Below are 16,663 nucleotides of genomic sequence, written 5' to 3' on the forward strand. Positions count from 1 at the left end.
TCCTAAATTAATGTTGTCACAAGTTATTTCCTTCATCTATATGCTATTATTCTGCATGAATGTTTCTGTAACTTGAGTTTTTTCATTCAATATTATGTTTGTGAGATATTTTCATGTTGCTACATGTAGCACTGTTTAGTAGTTTTTAGCAGTGCTGTCTTTGCTGTGGTCTGAGTTGTAGGGAGGAAGAGAAAAGGAGGAGGCCATATAAGGGACTTGTACAGACTGCACACTTGGTGTCCCCAAGGGGTGACCCAATTTGTCAATGAGTCAGCTGCAAATGTGGTAACAGGATCTGGCTAGTAAAGAATTCTAATTATAATGAAGGAAACTGAATTTGCATGAATAACTTGGAATCAACTAAATATTATAATATTTCATGGTAATAAACACATGATATGAGCATAATAAATGCATGTTTCCTGATTAAAAATATTTTTTAGCTTAAATATATCATTGTTTTAAAAATTAGACACTCTTACAAGTGCTATGGGAAAAAATGACCTAATTAATTTTTCTCTCCTTTGTTTTCTCCACCTTTTCTTCTCCAGTGGATATGATTCCTGCCCTGTAGTTGTCTGAAGGATCAATACTGAGCATCATTAGTGACCCTCAGCTTCCGCCTGACTGTACACCACAGCAAAGTCTTTGGAAATATTTTTCAGTTAAAACAGTAATGACTTTTTTTGGAATGTATTCCCAGTGGAGCCTGTTTTCTATGTAGCCTGGAAGAATACCTAACTAACATTGGCAATTCTTCAAATACTTTATAAAAAAATCACTCTATATCAAAGAACTGAGTGACTGGGTTGTTGAAGGGGACCTTAAGAATTGAGGATATCAATTCACCTGGAAGATTCAACCACTGCTATTCAGAGCTGCTGCTGAAATACCATGTCTAAGAACTCAGAGTTCATCAATCTCTCATTTTTATTAGATCATGAGAAGGAAATGATCTTAGGAGTTTTAAAGAGAGATGAATATTTGAAGAAAGTGGAGGAAAAGAGAATAAGGTACTATTCTTTTATCTTTGCTGCCCTCCTTCACTGCTTTCTGTTTGTTTGAAACAATTTAGATCAGAAATGGGACAACTGCAACCACATTGAAGACAAATGTTGTTCAGTGATTTCAGGGGTTCCAAATCATAGCCCAAATATTTTTTGTACTTTATTATTTAGCTGGATGGAAGAATGGCATTGATCTAATAATATAGTGTTGATGAGAATGCCCGTTTTTAATAATGTCACAACTTGTAGCTAAGTGGGAGGACTGCCCAAGTTTTAGTGCTAGCTCTGGGATATATTAGTTGCATGACCTTGATTAAGTTACTCAACTTCTCCATGCCTTGGTTTCATCATCAATTAAACGAGGATAATAATAATAATAGTATACACCTCATAAGGTTGTTGCAAAAGTTAAGGAAGATAATACATGTGCAGCATGTATTATCTGGTACCTAAGTGTAAAATAAATATTAGCTATTATTTATTTATAATGCTTTTCTCCAATCAGTCTTACTGGGGCTTTGTCTCCACTATAGCTGGGAGAAGAAGCAGGGGATCTTGGGAGTGAAACTTACCTATTCTACCCCAGGAACACCTATATTTTTTCAAATATGTCTCTGTGAGAAAAGTTGAGTGATATTGGCACAATCAAGTTTCACATCAGTTATAGGCATGTTTGATATTTGGCTAAATCCCCATATATGATCTCACCTATGTTTCAGCCAACATCCATTCTGATTGATTGCATCATCTGTTCTGAATGGTCATATTGTCATTCTGATTGGCTGCTTCATTCACTGCAATTAGTTGCTACCTGTACTGTCCTGCTTGTTAAATATATTTAGCTATTACATATCACCCCTGAATACAGGAGCAGATATAAACAGTTTCCTACTCAATTACTGCTTACTGTGCAACATGTAGATTTTGTCTTGTATGTTTTCCAAACTGCAATCAGAAGCTTTGTTTATTTTGCTTGAAGAGAAAACTTGTAGTAATATTATCTTAACATGTTCCCAAAATAATCAATGTACCTAAAGCAACTAGGATCCTTAGAATTGGAAATACATTAAAATATTCTTGATTGATGCTTATTTCATATTACAATATACATAAGAGCTCTTCAGGGTAAAGTTATTGATTTTCTGCCTCTTTAATTTTTTGAGTAATTAAATGTTTTTTTCTACACTAAACTGTGTTAAATGTGTTATCTCATTTTGTTTTGAGCTACCAAGATATGAGTCAAGCCCAGAGATTTTGGTTCTTTCACTCTTAACAGCTCTGTATTGAGAAGCCATGCCAAATTTGGCAGCTGTTGAAGCATACATCTGCACTTATTGATTAAAATCTTAGTTGCACCATGAAATCTTTGTGTCACCTTGTACAAGTGACTTCCATAAATAAATCTAGTTTCCTCATTTGACAAACACAAATTATAACATTAGCTACCTCATAAGGTTGTTGTAAGGATTAAATAAGATATTATCAAGAACGTAGAGCAATACTGACATACAGTAAGCACTATATAATTCCTGGCTATAATCATTATTCCCATGGTTTGTTTGGCTCTTGATTTACTAGTTCTAGTGACCACTATCAGTGCTCCATTCAGATCCTCTGGGTCCCTTGGATCTATGCTCTCATCCCCCATTTTCTACCTGCTTTACTTCTAAGGGTTGGCACCTACTGTTTTCTTTAGAGGACCACCTTTGGGTGGTTGGAGTTGCCCATAGGATTAGAGAACCACAAGTGACAGGTAAGTTTATGTCCCTATTGGGCAGCCCCAAATCAATGGCTGACAGATACTGTAACCATTTGCCTCTACCTTGAGGCAAGACAGACTCCACAATGCGACTTCTGCTTCAGAGCTCCCCATGGGAACATGCTGAGTTGGACTTCACCTTGGCTTTGGCCCTCTTCCTTTCCTTTCCTACCTCACCTACTTCCTTACCAGTTCCTACAGAGAGCACTCCTTAAATAATTTGCACAACAAATGCACATTTCAGAATTAGCTTCTGGAAATCTCAACTAGAGGATTTGCTAGAGCAGACAGGGAACTTAATCATTTTCCTTGCTATCATCCAAAGTTATCAACATAAGGAAATTATGGTGTAACAGATTTTATTGCACCAGAAAACTTTTGTGTTAGTTATTACAGCTGTTTTCACTGTGCTACAGAGGTGTAAGTTGATATTTGGTGGGAGTCTAGAGGAAAAATAATCAGCTATGAATAAGATCTAAAAGAAGAAATGGTTTCACTGGAGAGGTTCCATATGAGCTTAGCCATGAAATTTGAAAAGGATTTTGATACTGACAAATATATGTCAACTATATTTCATCTGTTTACCATGAACCACAAAATTGCCTTCAGATTCCACTAATACGCTTCAGAAGGAAATGGAAGCCAAAGAAAAAAATTTAAGCATTATGATCATCACAAAGAAAAAACTGGTCTGTAAAGTTAGTAAACTGGAGTTTGGGAAGCAGTAGATTTTGTATTTGTGTGCTTATTTGCTTAAGTAGGCTGTCCTTAGAGATTAAGAAAATAGAACAATGGAAAAGTGTGAAAATTATATTGAATCAACATTTTAGAGGCCTGTCACACAATTGTGCTCCACAGTCCACATAGCCACTAAAATGTGGCATTTGTTAAGGTGGAGCTGGTCTCTGGGTGCTCTTTTATTAATTTCTATATTGATTAAGGTATTACATATGTGTCCTCATCCCCCATTACCCCCTCCCCCCCTGCAACCCCTGGGTGCTTTTAAAAGTGCTCTGCACCCAAAAGCACATCAGAAACCTGATTATTACCTCCAGGCATGAACTGTAGTTTGGGGAGAGATATCAGAGCATTCTAGATTCATCCCAGAGGCTCAAATATATTTATTTTTCTATTTAAGCCCAAGCAGGAAGGAGTGATACAAGACATACAGACACAGGTTTCAAGTATTGAAGAGCAAGAGTATTTTAAATGTTCTTTGTGAAGAACAAATCAATTATGTTTATTGATGCTTTAATGCAATAAGAAAGAGGGAGGAACTGATGCAAAGAAAATTGGAACTATCAATAGTGACTGCAAATGCAAAAAAATACCTTTCATTTGGAAGCATAATATTAAAATGTTTGTTGATCCTTTTGTATTTTAGATTTTTCTAACTGTGGAAGAACTCAGCCTAACATAAAAAAGTACATGACTCATAGTATCTATTTCTACCTTCCCAAATATCATTAACAAATTTTTACTCTACTTGATCTTCCACACCTAAAACTAAATACTGCTTGCTAAATGTCTACTTTGTCGTATTGACTTATGTAAGAAATCTTCAATTTAAAATAAGTACCTATTTATTTCTGCAATTCATTTGTTGGCTTTATTCTCATGAAGATATCATTTTCATTTGGCCACAATGCCTAAGTCTAAAACATGTCTGCACTTAGGTTCTTTTTGACACCTATTCTTGGACTTGTCTCAGTAGTAAATTCTATTTATTGCCTTATAGTAGTGATGGTGAACCTTTTGAGCTCGGCGTGTCAGCATTTTGAAAAACCCTAACTTAACTCTGGTGCCGTGTCACATATAATAGAAATATTCTGATATTTGCAACCATAGTAAAACAAAGATTTATATTTTTGATATGTATTATATATATATATTTAAATGCCATTTAACAAAGAAAAATCAACCAAAAACATGAGTTCGCATGTCACCTCTGACACGCGTGTCATAGGTTAGCCATCACTGCCTTATAGCATACATTTCTCTTTTCTTTCTTCCTATCCAACTCTCAGTTTTGCTCAACTCCAGCAGTCACTTTAAAAAAATCATTCCTTGACTGGGATTCCTCTGGCAACTATAATGGGTCTGGAGGTGGACATGAGACCAAAGATGACCCATTCAAGAGGGTTCTCGCCCAAACCGGTTTGGCTCAGTGGATAGAGCGTCGGCCTGCGGACTGAAAGGTCCCAACTTTGATTCCGGTCATGGGCATGTACCTGGGTTGCGGGCATATCCCCAGTAGGAGATGTGCAGGAGGCAGCTGATCGATGTTTCTCTCTCATCGATGTTTCTAACTATCTCTCTCCCTTCCTCTCTGTAAAAAATCAATAAAATATATTTAAAAAAAAAGAGGGTTCTCTTCCCCAGTGGACATGTCCAATAACACATGTTATACCAGTTGCTGTTGCGTGTGAATGCCAGCATCCAGATATACTAGTATGGGCCACACTTCTGGGTTACTTAATTTTTAATTACATTTATTGGGTGACATTGGTTAATAAGATTATATAGATTTCAAGTGTACATTTCCTTTGACACATGGTTTGTATACTGGATTGCATGCCCACCACCCAAAGTAAAATCATCTTTCATCATATATATTTGACCCCCATTACCCTTCTGTCTGGTAAGCACCCTTCCCTCTGGTAACCACCATACTGCTGTCTGTGTCTAAGAGTTTTTGTTCATTTGTTTTTCTTGTTTGTTTATTTGTTCCTATTATTTATATCCCAAAGACCTAAATATTAGATCTGAAACAATAGATTACCTATGTTTTATAGCTACTAAACTTATGGACCTTGGTCTGAGAGAACATTTTATGCATTTGAGCCCAAAGGCAAGGGAAGTAAAGGCAAAAATAAATGAATGGAACTATATTAAACTAAAAAGATTCTACACACCAAAAGAAACCACCAACAAAACAAAAAGGCAGCCCAACCAGCGTGGCTCAGTGGTTGAACATCAACCTATGAACCAGGAAGTCATGATTCGATTTCTGGTCAGGGCACATGTCCGGGTTGCGGGCTTGATCCCCAGTAGGGAGTGTGCAGGAGGCAGCCAATGAATGATTCTTTCTCATCATTGATGTTTCTATCTCTCTCTTTCTCTCACTTCTTCCAAAAATTAAAAAAAAAAGTCAACCAACTGAACGGGAGATGATATTTGAAAACAATAACTCTGACAAGGGGTTAATATCCAAAATATATAAATAACTTATACAGCTAAATTTAATACAAAGAAACAATCCAATTAAAACATGGGCAGAGGACTTGAAAAGACACTTCTCCCAAGAAGACACTAATTTCCAACAGATATATGAAAAGATGCTAAACTTCACTAGCAATTAGAGAAATGCAAATCAAAAGTACAATGAGATACCACCACACACTTGTTAGAATGACTATTATCAACAAGACAAGTAATAATAAGTGTTGGAGAGGACACGTAGAAAAAGGAGCCCTCATTTACTCTGGTAGGAATGTAAATGGGTATAGCCTCTATGGAAAACAGAATAGAAGCTCCTCACAAAATTAATAATAGTTACCAAAGGACCCAGAAACACCTCTTATGGGTATCTAACTGTGAAATTTGAAAACATTTATTGGTAAAGATGTATACACCCCTATGTTCATTGTAGCATTATCATGGTGTCCAAGACATGGAAACAGCTAAAGTGTCCTTTGGGCCAGGCCAGGATAGCTCAGTGGTTGAGTATCGACCTGTGAACCAGGAGGTCATCGTTCAATTCCTGGTCAGGACGCATGCCCAGATTGTAGACTTGATCCTTGGTGAGGGGTGTGCTGGAGGCAACCAATCAATGATTCTCCCTCATTGTTGATGTTTCTATTTCTCTCTCATGCCCTTCATCTCTGATATCAAAAACAATGTTTTTTATTTTATTTTTTAGCTATTTATTTTTATACTAGTGGCCCGGTGCATGAAATTCGTGCATGGAGTGGCAGGGGGTAGTGTCCCACAGCCCTGTCTGCACCCTCTCCAATTTGGGACCACTGCTGGCAGTCAGTCATCCCTCTAGCAATCTGGGACTACTGGCGCCTAATCCCTCACCTGCCTGCCTGTCTGATTGCCCCTAACTACTCTGTCTGCTGGCCTTCTCCCCTCCCAACAGCCCCCCTGCAAGCCTGCTCATCCCCAACTGCTCCCTCTGTCAGCCTGATCATCCCCAAGTGCCCTCCCCTCCTGGCCTGATTGTCCCTAACCGCCTCTGCCTCGGCCCTGCCACCATGGCTTTGTCTGGGAGGATGTCTGGAAGGTCTCCCAGTCTAATTAGCATATTACCCTTTTATTAGTATAGATATTATTAGAATTTTCAATAATCTTTGTTGTTGAAAGTATTACATATGTCCCCCTTTTCCCCACATTGACCCTACTACAGCCCTTCCTCACTCCTCGCCCAGGCCCTCATCACCCTGTTGTCTGTGTCCATGGGTCATGCATATATGCAAACGAGGTCCATGGTTGATTACCTCCCACCCACTCACTCTCTCTCGCCTTTCCTCTGAGATTCTGCACTTTGTTCCATGCTTCCATGTCTCTGGATTCACTACTTTTATCAGTTTATTTTATTACTTAGATTCCACATATGAGTGAGATCATGTGATACTTGTGTTTCTCTGAGTGATTGATTTCACTTATCATGATACTCTCCAGGTCCTTCCATGCTGTCTCAAAGGGTAAAGTATTGTTCCTTTTTACTACTGCATAGTATCCCATAGTATAAATGTACCACAGCTTTTTTTCCCAAAATGTAAGTTCTTTATTGTTTTTTTTAATTTATATTATTTATTGTATTACATAACTCTCCTTTACCCCCCATTGTCCTTTCCCTGCTGCGCCCACCCCCCAGCACACGCACTTACCCCCTACTTTCTGTGTCCATTGGTTATGTTAAATACATGCATACAAGTGCTTTGGTTGATATCTTAACCATCCTCCACCCCCATTTTCCCTCTGACGTTTTAATGTTTGTTCTATGCTTCTCTGTCTCTGGATCTATTTCTGTTCAATGGTTTATGTTGTTCATTATATTAAACAAATGAGTGAGATCATTTGATATTTATCTTTCTCTGACTGGCTTGTTTTGCTTAGCATAATGCTCTCCAGGTCCAACCATGCTTTTGCGAATGGTAAGAGTTCCTTCCTTTTTACAGCAGAGTATTATTCCATTGTGTAGATGTACTACAGTTTTTTAATCCACTAATCTGCTGATGGGCACTTAGGCTATTTCCAAATTTTAGCTATTGTAAATTGTGCTGCTATGAACATAAGGGTGCATATATGCTTTCTGATCGGTGTTTCTGATTTCTTGAGATATATTTCTAGAAGTGGGATTATTGGGTCAAATGGGAATTCCATTTTGAACTTTTTGAAGAAACTCCATACTGTTTTCCACAGTGGCTACAGTAGTCTGCATTCCCACCGGTGATGCAAGAGGGTTCCTTTCCATCCTTGCCAGCACTTGTTGTTTGTTGATTTGTTGATGATAGCTATTCTGACAGGTGTGAGATGGTACCATATTGTTGTTTTGATTTGCATCTCTGGAATGATTAGTGACTTTGAGCATGTTTTCAGGTCTCTTGGCCTTCTTTATATCCTGTTTTGAAACGTATCTATTTAGATCCTCTGTCCATATTTTAATTGGATTATTTATATTTTTTTAAGTTGTATGAGTTCCCTATAAATGTTGGAGATTAAAACCTTATCAGAGATAACATTGGCAAATATGTTCTCTCATATAGTGGGCTTTTTGTTGTTGTTGTTTATGGTTTCTTTTGCTGTGTAGAAGCTTTTTATTTTGATGTAGTCCCATTTGTTTATTTTCTCCTTTGTTTCCAATGTCCTAGGAGCTGTATCAGTAAAGATTGCTATGATATATGTCGGATATTTTGCTGCCTGTGGATTCCTCTACAACTTTTATGGTTTCCTGTCTTATGTTGAAGTTCTTTATCCATTTTGAGTTTATTTTTGTGTTTGGTATAAGTTGGTGATCTAGTTTCATTTTTTTTGCATGTATCTGTTCAATTTCCTCAACACAATTTATTGAAGAGACTATCTAGACTCCATTGTCTGATCTTGCCTCCTTTGTCAAATATTAATTGAGTGTAATGTCTCGGGTTTTCTGGGTTTTCTGTTCTCTTCCACTGATCTATATGCCTGTTCTTGAGCCAATACCAGGCAGTTTTGAGAACCGTGGCTTTGTAATATAGTTTGACATCTGGTATTGTGATCCCTCTAACTTTGTTCTTCTTTCTCTGGATTCCTGTGGCTATTGTCATATAAGGCTTTTATTATGTTGAGGTATGATCCCTCTATCCCCATTTCGCTGAGGGTTTTTATCAAGAAAGGGTGTTGGAATTTGTCAAATGCTTTTCTGCATCAATTGATATGATTATGTGATTTTTATCTCTAAATTTCTTTATGTGATGTATCAAATTTATTGATTTGCGGATATTATACTATTCTTGCATCCTTGGGATAAATTCTACTTAGTCATAGTGTATGATATTTCTGATGTAATTCGGCATTTGATTGGCTAGAATTTTGTTGAGGATTTTGGCATCTATATTCATGAGGGATATTAGCCTGTAATTGGTATTAGGATAATGCTGGCTTCATAGAAAGAGCTTAAAAGTGTTTCGTCCTCTTAAATTTTTTGTAAGAGTCTGATGAGGATAGAGTCCCAAAGCAATCTATTGATTCAGTGCATTCCCCATTAAAATACCAACAGCATATTTCACAGACCTAGAACGAACTCTCCAAAAATTAATCTCCAATAAAAAAAAAGACCCTGGATACCTGCAGCAATCCTGAGAAAGAAGAACAAAGTAGGAGGGATCTCAATACCAGATAGCAAGCTGTATTACAATGCCACTGTTCTCAAAGCTGCCTGGTACTGGCACAAGGACAGACATATAGACCAATGGAATACAACAGAGAACCCAGAAATCGACCCACACCAGTATGCTCCATTAATATTTGGCAAAGGTGATAAGAACATACCATGGAGTCAAGACAGTCTCTTCAATATATGGTGATGGGAAAATTGGACAGATACATGCAAAAAACTGAAACTAGAAAACCAGATTACACCATACACAAAAATAATAAAATGGATAAAGGACTTAAGCGTGAGATAGGAAAACATAAAAATGTTAGGTTGAATCCACAGGCAGCAAAATCTCAAGTGTATGCTGAAGCAATATCTTCACCTGTACAGCTCCTAGAACAATGGAAACTAAAGATAAAATAAACAAATGGCACTACATCAAAATAAAAATAAAAAGCTTCTGTACAGCAAAACAAACCATCAACAAAACAAGAAAGCCCACTGCATGGGAGAACATATTTGCCAATGTTATCACTAGTAAGGGTTTAATCTCCAACATTTACAGGGAACTCATACAACTTAACAAAAGGAAGATAAATGATCCAAATAAAAAATGGGCAAAGGACCTAAACAGACACTTTTTGAAAGAGGATATGCAGAAGGCAGAGAGACGTATGAACACATGCTCAAAGTCACTAATCATCTGAGAGATGCAAATCAAAACAACAATGAGATAGCATATCACACCTGTGAGAATGGCTATGATCAACAAATCAACAAATGACAAGTGCTGGTAAGGATGTGGAGTAAAAGGGAATCCTCATTCACTGCTGGTAGGAATGCAGACTGGGGCAGCCACTGTGATGAACAGTATGGAGTTTCCTCAAAAATTTAAAAATGGCATTCCCAATTTACCCAGTAATCCCACTTCTAAAAATATATCCCAAGAAACTAGAAACACCAATCAGAAAGGATATATGCACCCCTATGCTCAAAGCAGCACAATTTACCATAGCTAAGATTTGGAAACAGCCTGAGTGCACATCAACAGATGAGTGAATTAAAAAACAGTGGTACATCTACACAATGGAATACTATGCCGCTATAAAAAAGAAGGAACTTTACCATTTGCAACATCATGGATAGACCTGGAGAGCATTGTGCTAAGTGAAATAAGCCAGTCAGAGAAAGATAAATTTCACATGATCTTACTCATATGTGGGATATAATGATCAACGTAATTTGATGAACAAGAATTGATCCAGAGACAAATGGCAGGGGAAGAGGGGTTAGAGAGCAACCAAAGAACTTGTATGTATATATATTGGCATATACAATGGGCACTGATACTGGGGCAGTGGGGGCTTGCCTGGGGTGGGAATTCTTGGGGGAGGGGGTGGTTCAAGCGGCGGAAAAAAGAGACATATGTAAAACTTTAGACAACAAATAAATAAAGAAATAAACTAAAATCACCAAACAGAAAGAATATATGCACCCCTATGTTCATACGAGCACAATTTGACATAGCTAAGATTTCGATACAGCCTAAGTGCCCATCAGCAGATGAGTAGATTAAAAACTGTGGAATACTATGCTGCGGTAAAAAATGAGTTCTTACCATTTGCAACAGCCTGGATGGAACTGGAGAGCATTATGCTAAGTGAAGTAAGCCAGTCAGAGAAGGATAAATATCACATGATATCACTCATTTATGGAATATAATGAACAACATAAACTGATAAACGAAAACAGATTCAGAGTCAGAGAAGCATCGATCAGACTGTCAAACCTCAGAGGAAAAATAGGGGAGGGTGGGGGTAAGGGGGAGTGATCAACCAAAGGACTTATATGCAAGCGTATAGGCCTAACCAATGGACACAGACAACAGGGGGGTGAGGGCATGAGTGGGGGGGATGGGGGTAATGTGGGGATAAGGACATATATGTAATAACTTAATAATAAAAAAATAAAAAATAAAAAAGTAAAAAAAGAAAACAAAATCTAAGTGAAAACCAACATTAAAAAAAAAGCAGGTTTTCTAATCCTTACTCCACTTCTTCTCCTTCTGGTACCCCTATTATGTGGATGTTGTTTCGTTTTTTGTAGTTCCAAAGCTTCCTTAGGCTCTCCTCCTGCTCTTTAAGTTTTCTTTCCAGTTGCTGCTGTGTTTGTTTGTTTTTTCCTACCTTGTCTTCTAATTCACTGATGTGATCCTCAGCCTCTTTTAGTATACTGTTTAAGCCTTCCATTGTGTGCTTCCTTTTCATGTTGGTGACATTCTCATTCATTTCCTTGTAATTCTCATTGAGTTTTGTGTTTGTCATCCAGCCATTTGAGCATACCTATAACCATTATCCTGAACTCTTTCTCTGACATGTTACTTGCCTCCATTTCATTTAATTTCCTTTATGGTGAATCCCCCCCCCCCCCTTTGGCGATTGTCTTTTGTCTCCCCATTTTTGCTGTAACATTTTAATTGTTTCTGTATCTTAGATCCAACTGCTTTGCTACCCAGGTTCTTTTGGTGGTGATGTTACTGGTGTGGTTTCTCTGGTCTCCTGGGCTTGGTGATTTAGTGGAGCTCTCTACTTGAGCTATTTGGGTTCTCTTGATGTAGTTGGATCTTGAATGTTTGTTTATTATTCGTGGATGAAGTTTCATCACAGATTGGCAATGTGACTCACCCCCGGCTTAATTGTGCAAGTTGTTTTGGATAAGATCATGCTTCCAGCTCTTATGGAAAATGTTGCCTGAGGTCTCACTGGTATGTGCTCACTGTGGGTTCCCAGAGTCCATGGCCTGGGAGGAAGGAGTCTTGGGGCTGAGGCTCAGGTACTGTGACTTTGGCCAGTGTGGTGTGACTCTTGCTGGATTAGCATCATTCTTTTTCTCACTATGAGGGTGTTGCAACTAAGGACATTGGGTAGCAGGTTTCTTGTAGTCTGTAGTTGAGGCAGTGGGACTCTGGCCAAAGTGATTTCCTTCTCTGAATCACAAGGGGTTCAGGATCGCACAGCTGGGGATGTGGGCATCTCAGAGACTGTGGCTGAAACAATGTGACTTTGTCCAGGGAGTCAAGTCCTCAGCAACTCACTAAGCTGTCCAGAGGTAGGTAGCCTGGAGGGGGATGTCATGGATCCTGCTGTGCTCCATTGGTTGGAGAGGCACATGCCTAGTGGCAGCTCACCAAGGGGCCCAGGATCTGTTTACAAGGGGTGTGTGATTGTGGGGCCCACACACTGGATCAGAACAATTGTGGTGTGCCACTGGCCCTGTGGAAGGAGAATTCCCAGTTTCTGCTTCAGGGAATATGCACACTAGGTTGGATATACACGCCCAGGGGCTGCTTACAGGGACACCCAGGATCTGTCTTCTGGGGTAGTGGGCTCAGGGGGCCCGTGTGCTGGAGCAGCGTGACTGTGGGGACTGGATGCCAGCAGCCGGGGCTGTGCCTTGTGGTGGCTCAGAGAAGCACCCAGGGGCCACCTGCTGGAGCAATGGGCTCAGGGTGTTTGCACACTGGATCAGTGCAACTGCAGTGACCAGAGGTCGGCAGCCAAGGAGGAAGAAGTCTGAGTTTCTTCTGATGGAGCCTTGTTCCCTTGGTTGGATATGAGTGCACCTAGTGACAGCTCACAGAGGCACCCAGGAGTTGCCTGCTGGGGCAGTGTTCTCAGGAGGCCTGTGTGCTGAAACCACGTGACCGCAGTGTCTGTGGGTAGGCAGCCCAGAAGGGGGTAGTCCAAATTTCTACTACTGGGGCCGTGCCCCCTTGTTTGTATGAGCGTGCCCAGCAGAAGCTCAAGGAAGCACTCAGGAGCTGCCTATAGGGGCAGCGAGCTCATTTGGCCTGCTTGCTGGAAAGGCGTAACTGTGGTGTCAGGAGGTCCGCAGCCAGGGAAGGGGAAGTCCCAATTTTTGCTGCCTTGCATCCTTGGTTGGATTTGCACATGCCCAGCGGGGGCTCACAGGCACCTGGAAGCTGTCTGTCCGGGTGATGGTGCTCAGGAGGCCTGTGCACTGGAAAGGCATGACTGTGGTGAATGGAGATCAGCAGATGGGGAGGCGGAAGACCCAGTTTTTGCTGCTGGGGGCCTTGCACTTTGGTTGGATTCACGGGTACCCAGTGGTGGCTCACGGAGGCACCCAAAGGCTGTTTGCCTGGGTGCTCACTCAGAGTGGCCCTTGTGCTAAAGCTGCATGACCTCAGTGTCTGTGGGAAGGCAGCTGGGTAGGGGGAAGTCCAAATTTCTACTGCCAGAGCCTTGTGCCCTTGTTTAGATACAAGTGTGCCCAGCAGGGCTCACAGAGGCACCCAAAAGCATCCTGTGGGGCAGTGGGTTCAGGAGGCCTGCATGCTGAAAAGTCTCTACTGAGGTGTCCAGAGGTTGGTAGCCAGGGAGCAAGAAGTCGCACTTCTGCGAGGGCCATGCACCCTTGGAGATGGAAGTCCTAGGGTCTGCAGGTCTGTGGGTGGGGAAGCAGGATTTTGGCTGGAGTGGCTGCAGGGTCATGGGCAGTTTCCAAGGCCAGTCTGGGTGGTGGTGCTGATGAGTTCCTAGAACAGGCTGCTCTCCCCTTCAAGATGGTGTGGGCTCCATGCTCGAGCCCCACAGCCCAGGGAGTGCCCACAGTGGTGGTAGGTATTCCCTGTACAGGAGAGCCTGGTCTGCCAGCCTCTGATACTCCTGCCAGATTTAACTGTCCTTCCCTAATTCACACACACACCATACACATCCACACACTCCCTTTTCACCCTCTCATTCACTCAAACCCTCTTCCTCATCTCTGTCCTGCCAGATGCCATCTTCAACTTAGAAAGTTCTCTTTTTCATAATTGCTAATTTGATAAAGTACTACTGTATGTCAATTTGCATTTGTGGTTTTTAGTGTTTTTACATGATTTTGCTAACCATTTTTATTTTCTCTTCTGTGAATTTTTTATCCACATTATTTGTTCACTTACCATTGAGTGTTAGATTGTTTCAGTAAAGATTTGTATGAATTCAATTGTCGCATATTTGGGAAATATTTTTCCATGATTCAGCAAAAAATCATTAAATCATTGAGTACTTATTATATGCAAGGCATAGGAAATGGAGATGATTTCATTTCCAATTTAACCGAAGCAAAAATGTATTTTATTGGATTGTGCAAAGTCTCCACTTTCACAGGGACTCAATTCTGTATGTGTATGTATATATATATATACAGAATATACTGTATATATATACCCAAGCCATAGTAGTGGCTTGGGTATATATTTTTACAGTATATTCTCTCTCTGTGTGTGTGTAAATATATATATATATATATATATATATATATATATATATATATATATATATATATATATATATAAGTATATTCATTATATATCCTATATAATGAAAGGCTAATATGCAAATTGACCAAACAGCAGAACAACCTGCCACTATGAAACACACTGACCACCAGGGGTCAGACCCTTAACTCAGGAGCTGCCCCCTGGTGGTCAGTGCGCTCCCACAGGGGGTGCACCACTCAGCTAGAAGCCGGCTCGCAAGCAGAGCGGTGGTGGCGTGCTAAGGATGTCTGGGGAGCAGGCCTAAGCCTTCAGTTGGACATCCCCTGAGGGCTCCTGGACTGTGAGAGCATGCAGGCCGGACTGAGGGACGACCCCCCCTCCCCCCGCCCCGCATCAAGTGAACAAATTTCGTGTGCTGGGCCTCTAGTATATATAAACATTGAAATGGTAAAAAATACTTTATTCAGGACTGTTGTAATAAATTTCAAGACTATCACCAAAAAATTAAAAACAAACAAACCAAAGACTATGGCAATATGGGAGAGATATTATGCTCAACTTCAAATACAGCAAAGGCAGATGAAAATTTGCAGTGAATGAGTAGAGTAGGGCATTCTGGAAGTGTGTTTTGTAATAATAACCTATATCTATGAAAATATAAGTTCCCCAATACTTCAACTAAACAGGTAAAATGGGGAAAATTAAGTACTGAAACTGTCTTTGCTGAGCACATAACTCCTTCCTTGCTGCACTTAAATTAATCTAGTTGACACAAATTCAGAGAAATTTTAGAAATAAAATTTACATATTTATAAAAATAAAGCTAGTATGTGCTTATGTTCAGCAGAAGAAGTACTTTTAAAGATTTTTTTCAAGGGCAATGTGTTATTTTTAAATTATCTTTTGAAATGTCTGAATGTCAAATTTTCTCCCATTAGGTCACTTCTATCTGTGCATGTTATAGCAATAATCTTTAAAAGCCCAGTATTTTACCTTTGTTTTTGTTTTAAAGAAATACTTCTTGCTTTACTGATTCTATATCCATCCTTTTTTTTTGAATAATTTACTATATTTATAATAGGACTCTACAGTTTGGGGCAATCTAGTAAGGTATCCTTTGGGTTTCAAATAAGTGAAACATATACTTCTGCCTTGTTGGGTCATAAAATTGAGATGATAGTTATTTCAATGTATTTCCAGGAGAAAGACTTGATTTGCTAATTACATATGAAATCAACTCCTGCTATTTTTTAAGATAACAGAGCATACCTTGGAGATATTATGAGTTTGATTCCAGGCTACTTTTTTTGCTGGTGGAGGGCCTTGTCTTCAATTTGTAAAAAAAAAAAAGAAAGAAAGAAAGATCTGTGAAGTACAATAAAGTGAAGTCTAATAAAATGAGATATGCCTGTATAGTTAATAAACAATTGCCTGTCTGTTAACATGGCTTTGTAAGATGATATCCCTATGAGCCCAGTGTTTCACTACCAGAAGTTCTTGGTGTCATTTGCAGATTTGAAGATTTCACAATTCTCTCTTTCCTTGAAACAATGCCTAAACACATGAAATTGCTACAATTCACAAGAATTCTTTATTTAAACAAGTATTCTTTCAATCTTGTTCCTTATTACTTTCTCTGAAGTAGATTTCTATCTAAGAAAAACTCTTTCCCAGTTCTCTAATGGTCTTGATTCTTTTTAATATCCTTGGATTTGAAAACTAATCCAAAGCTTTATAAAGTTTATTAG

The 16,663-nt window shown here is 39.4% G+C and overlaps 1 protein-coding gene across 1 annotated transcript in view; it reads left to right on the forward strand.

Moving 5' to 3' along the window:
- Window positions 1–16,663, forward strand: part of SYTL5 (synaptotagmin like 5) — a 334,838-nt gene that overhangs the window by 98,468 nt on the left and 219,707 nt on the right. Inside the window, 1 exon segment of the mRNA XM_081081271.1 lies at window positions 552–1,013. Coding sequence (XP_080937397.1) covers window positions 895–1,013 — 119 coding nt within the window. The 5' untranslated portion in view covers window positions 552–894.

Source organism: Myotis nattereri (assembly GCF_964212035.1).
Source record: "Myotis nattereri genome assembly, chromosome: X".
Lineage (NCBI taxonomy): Eukaryota > Metazoa > Chordata > Mammalia > Chiroptera > Vespertilionidae > Myotis > Myotis nattereri.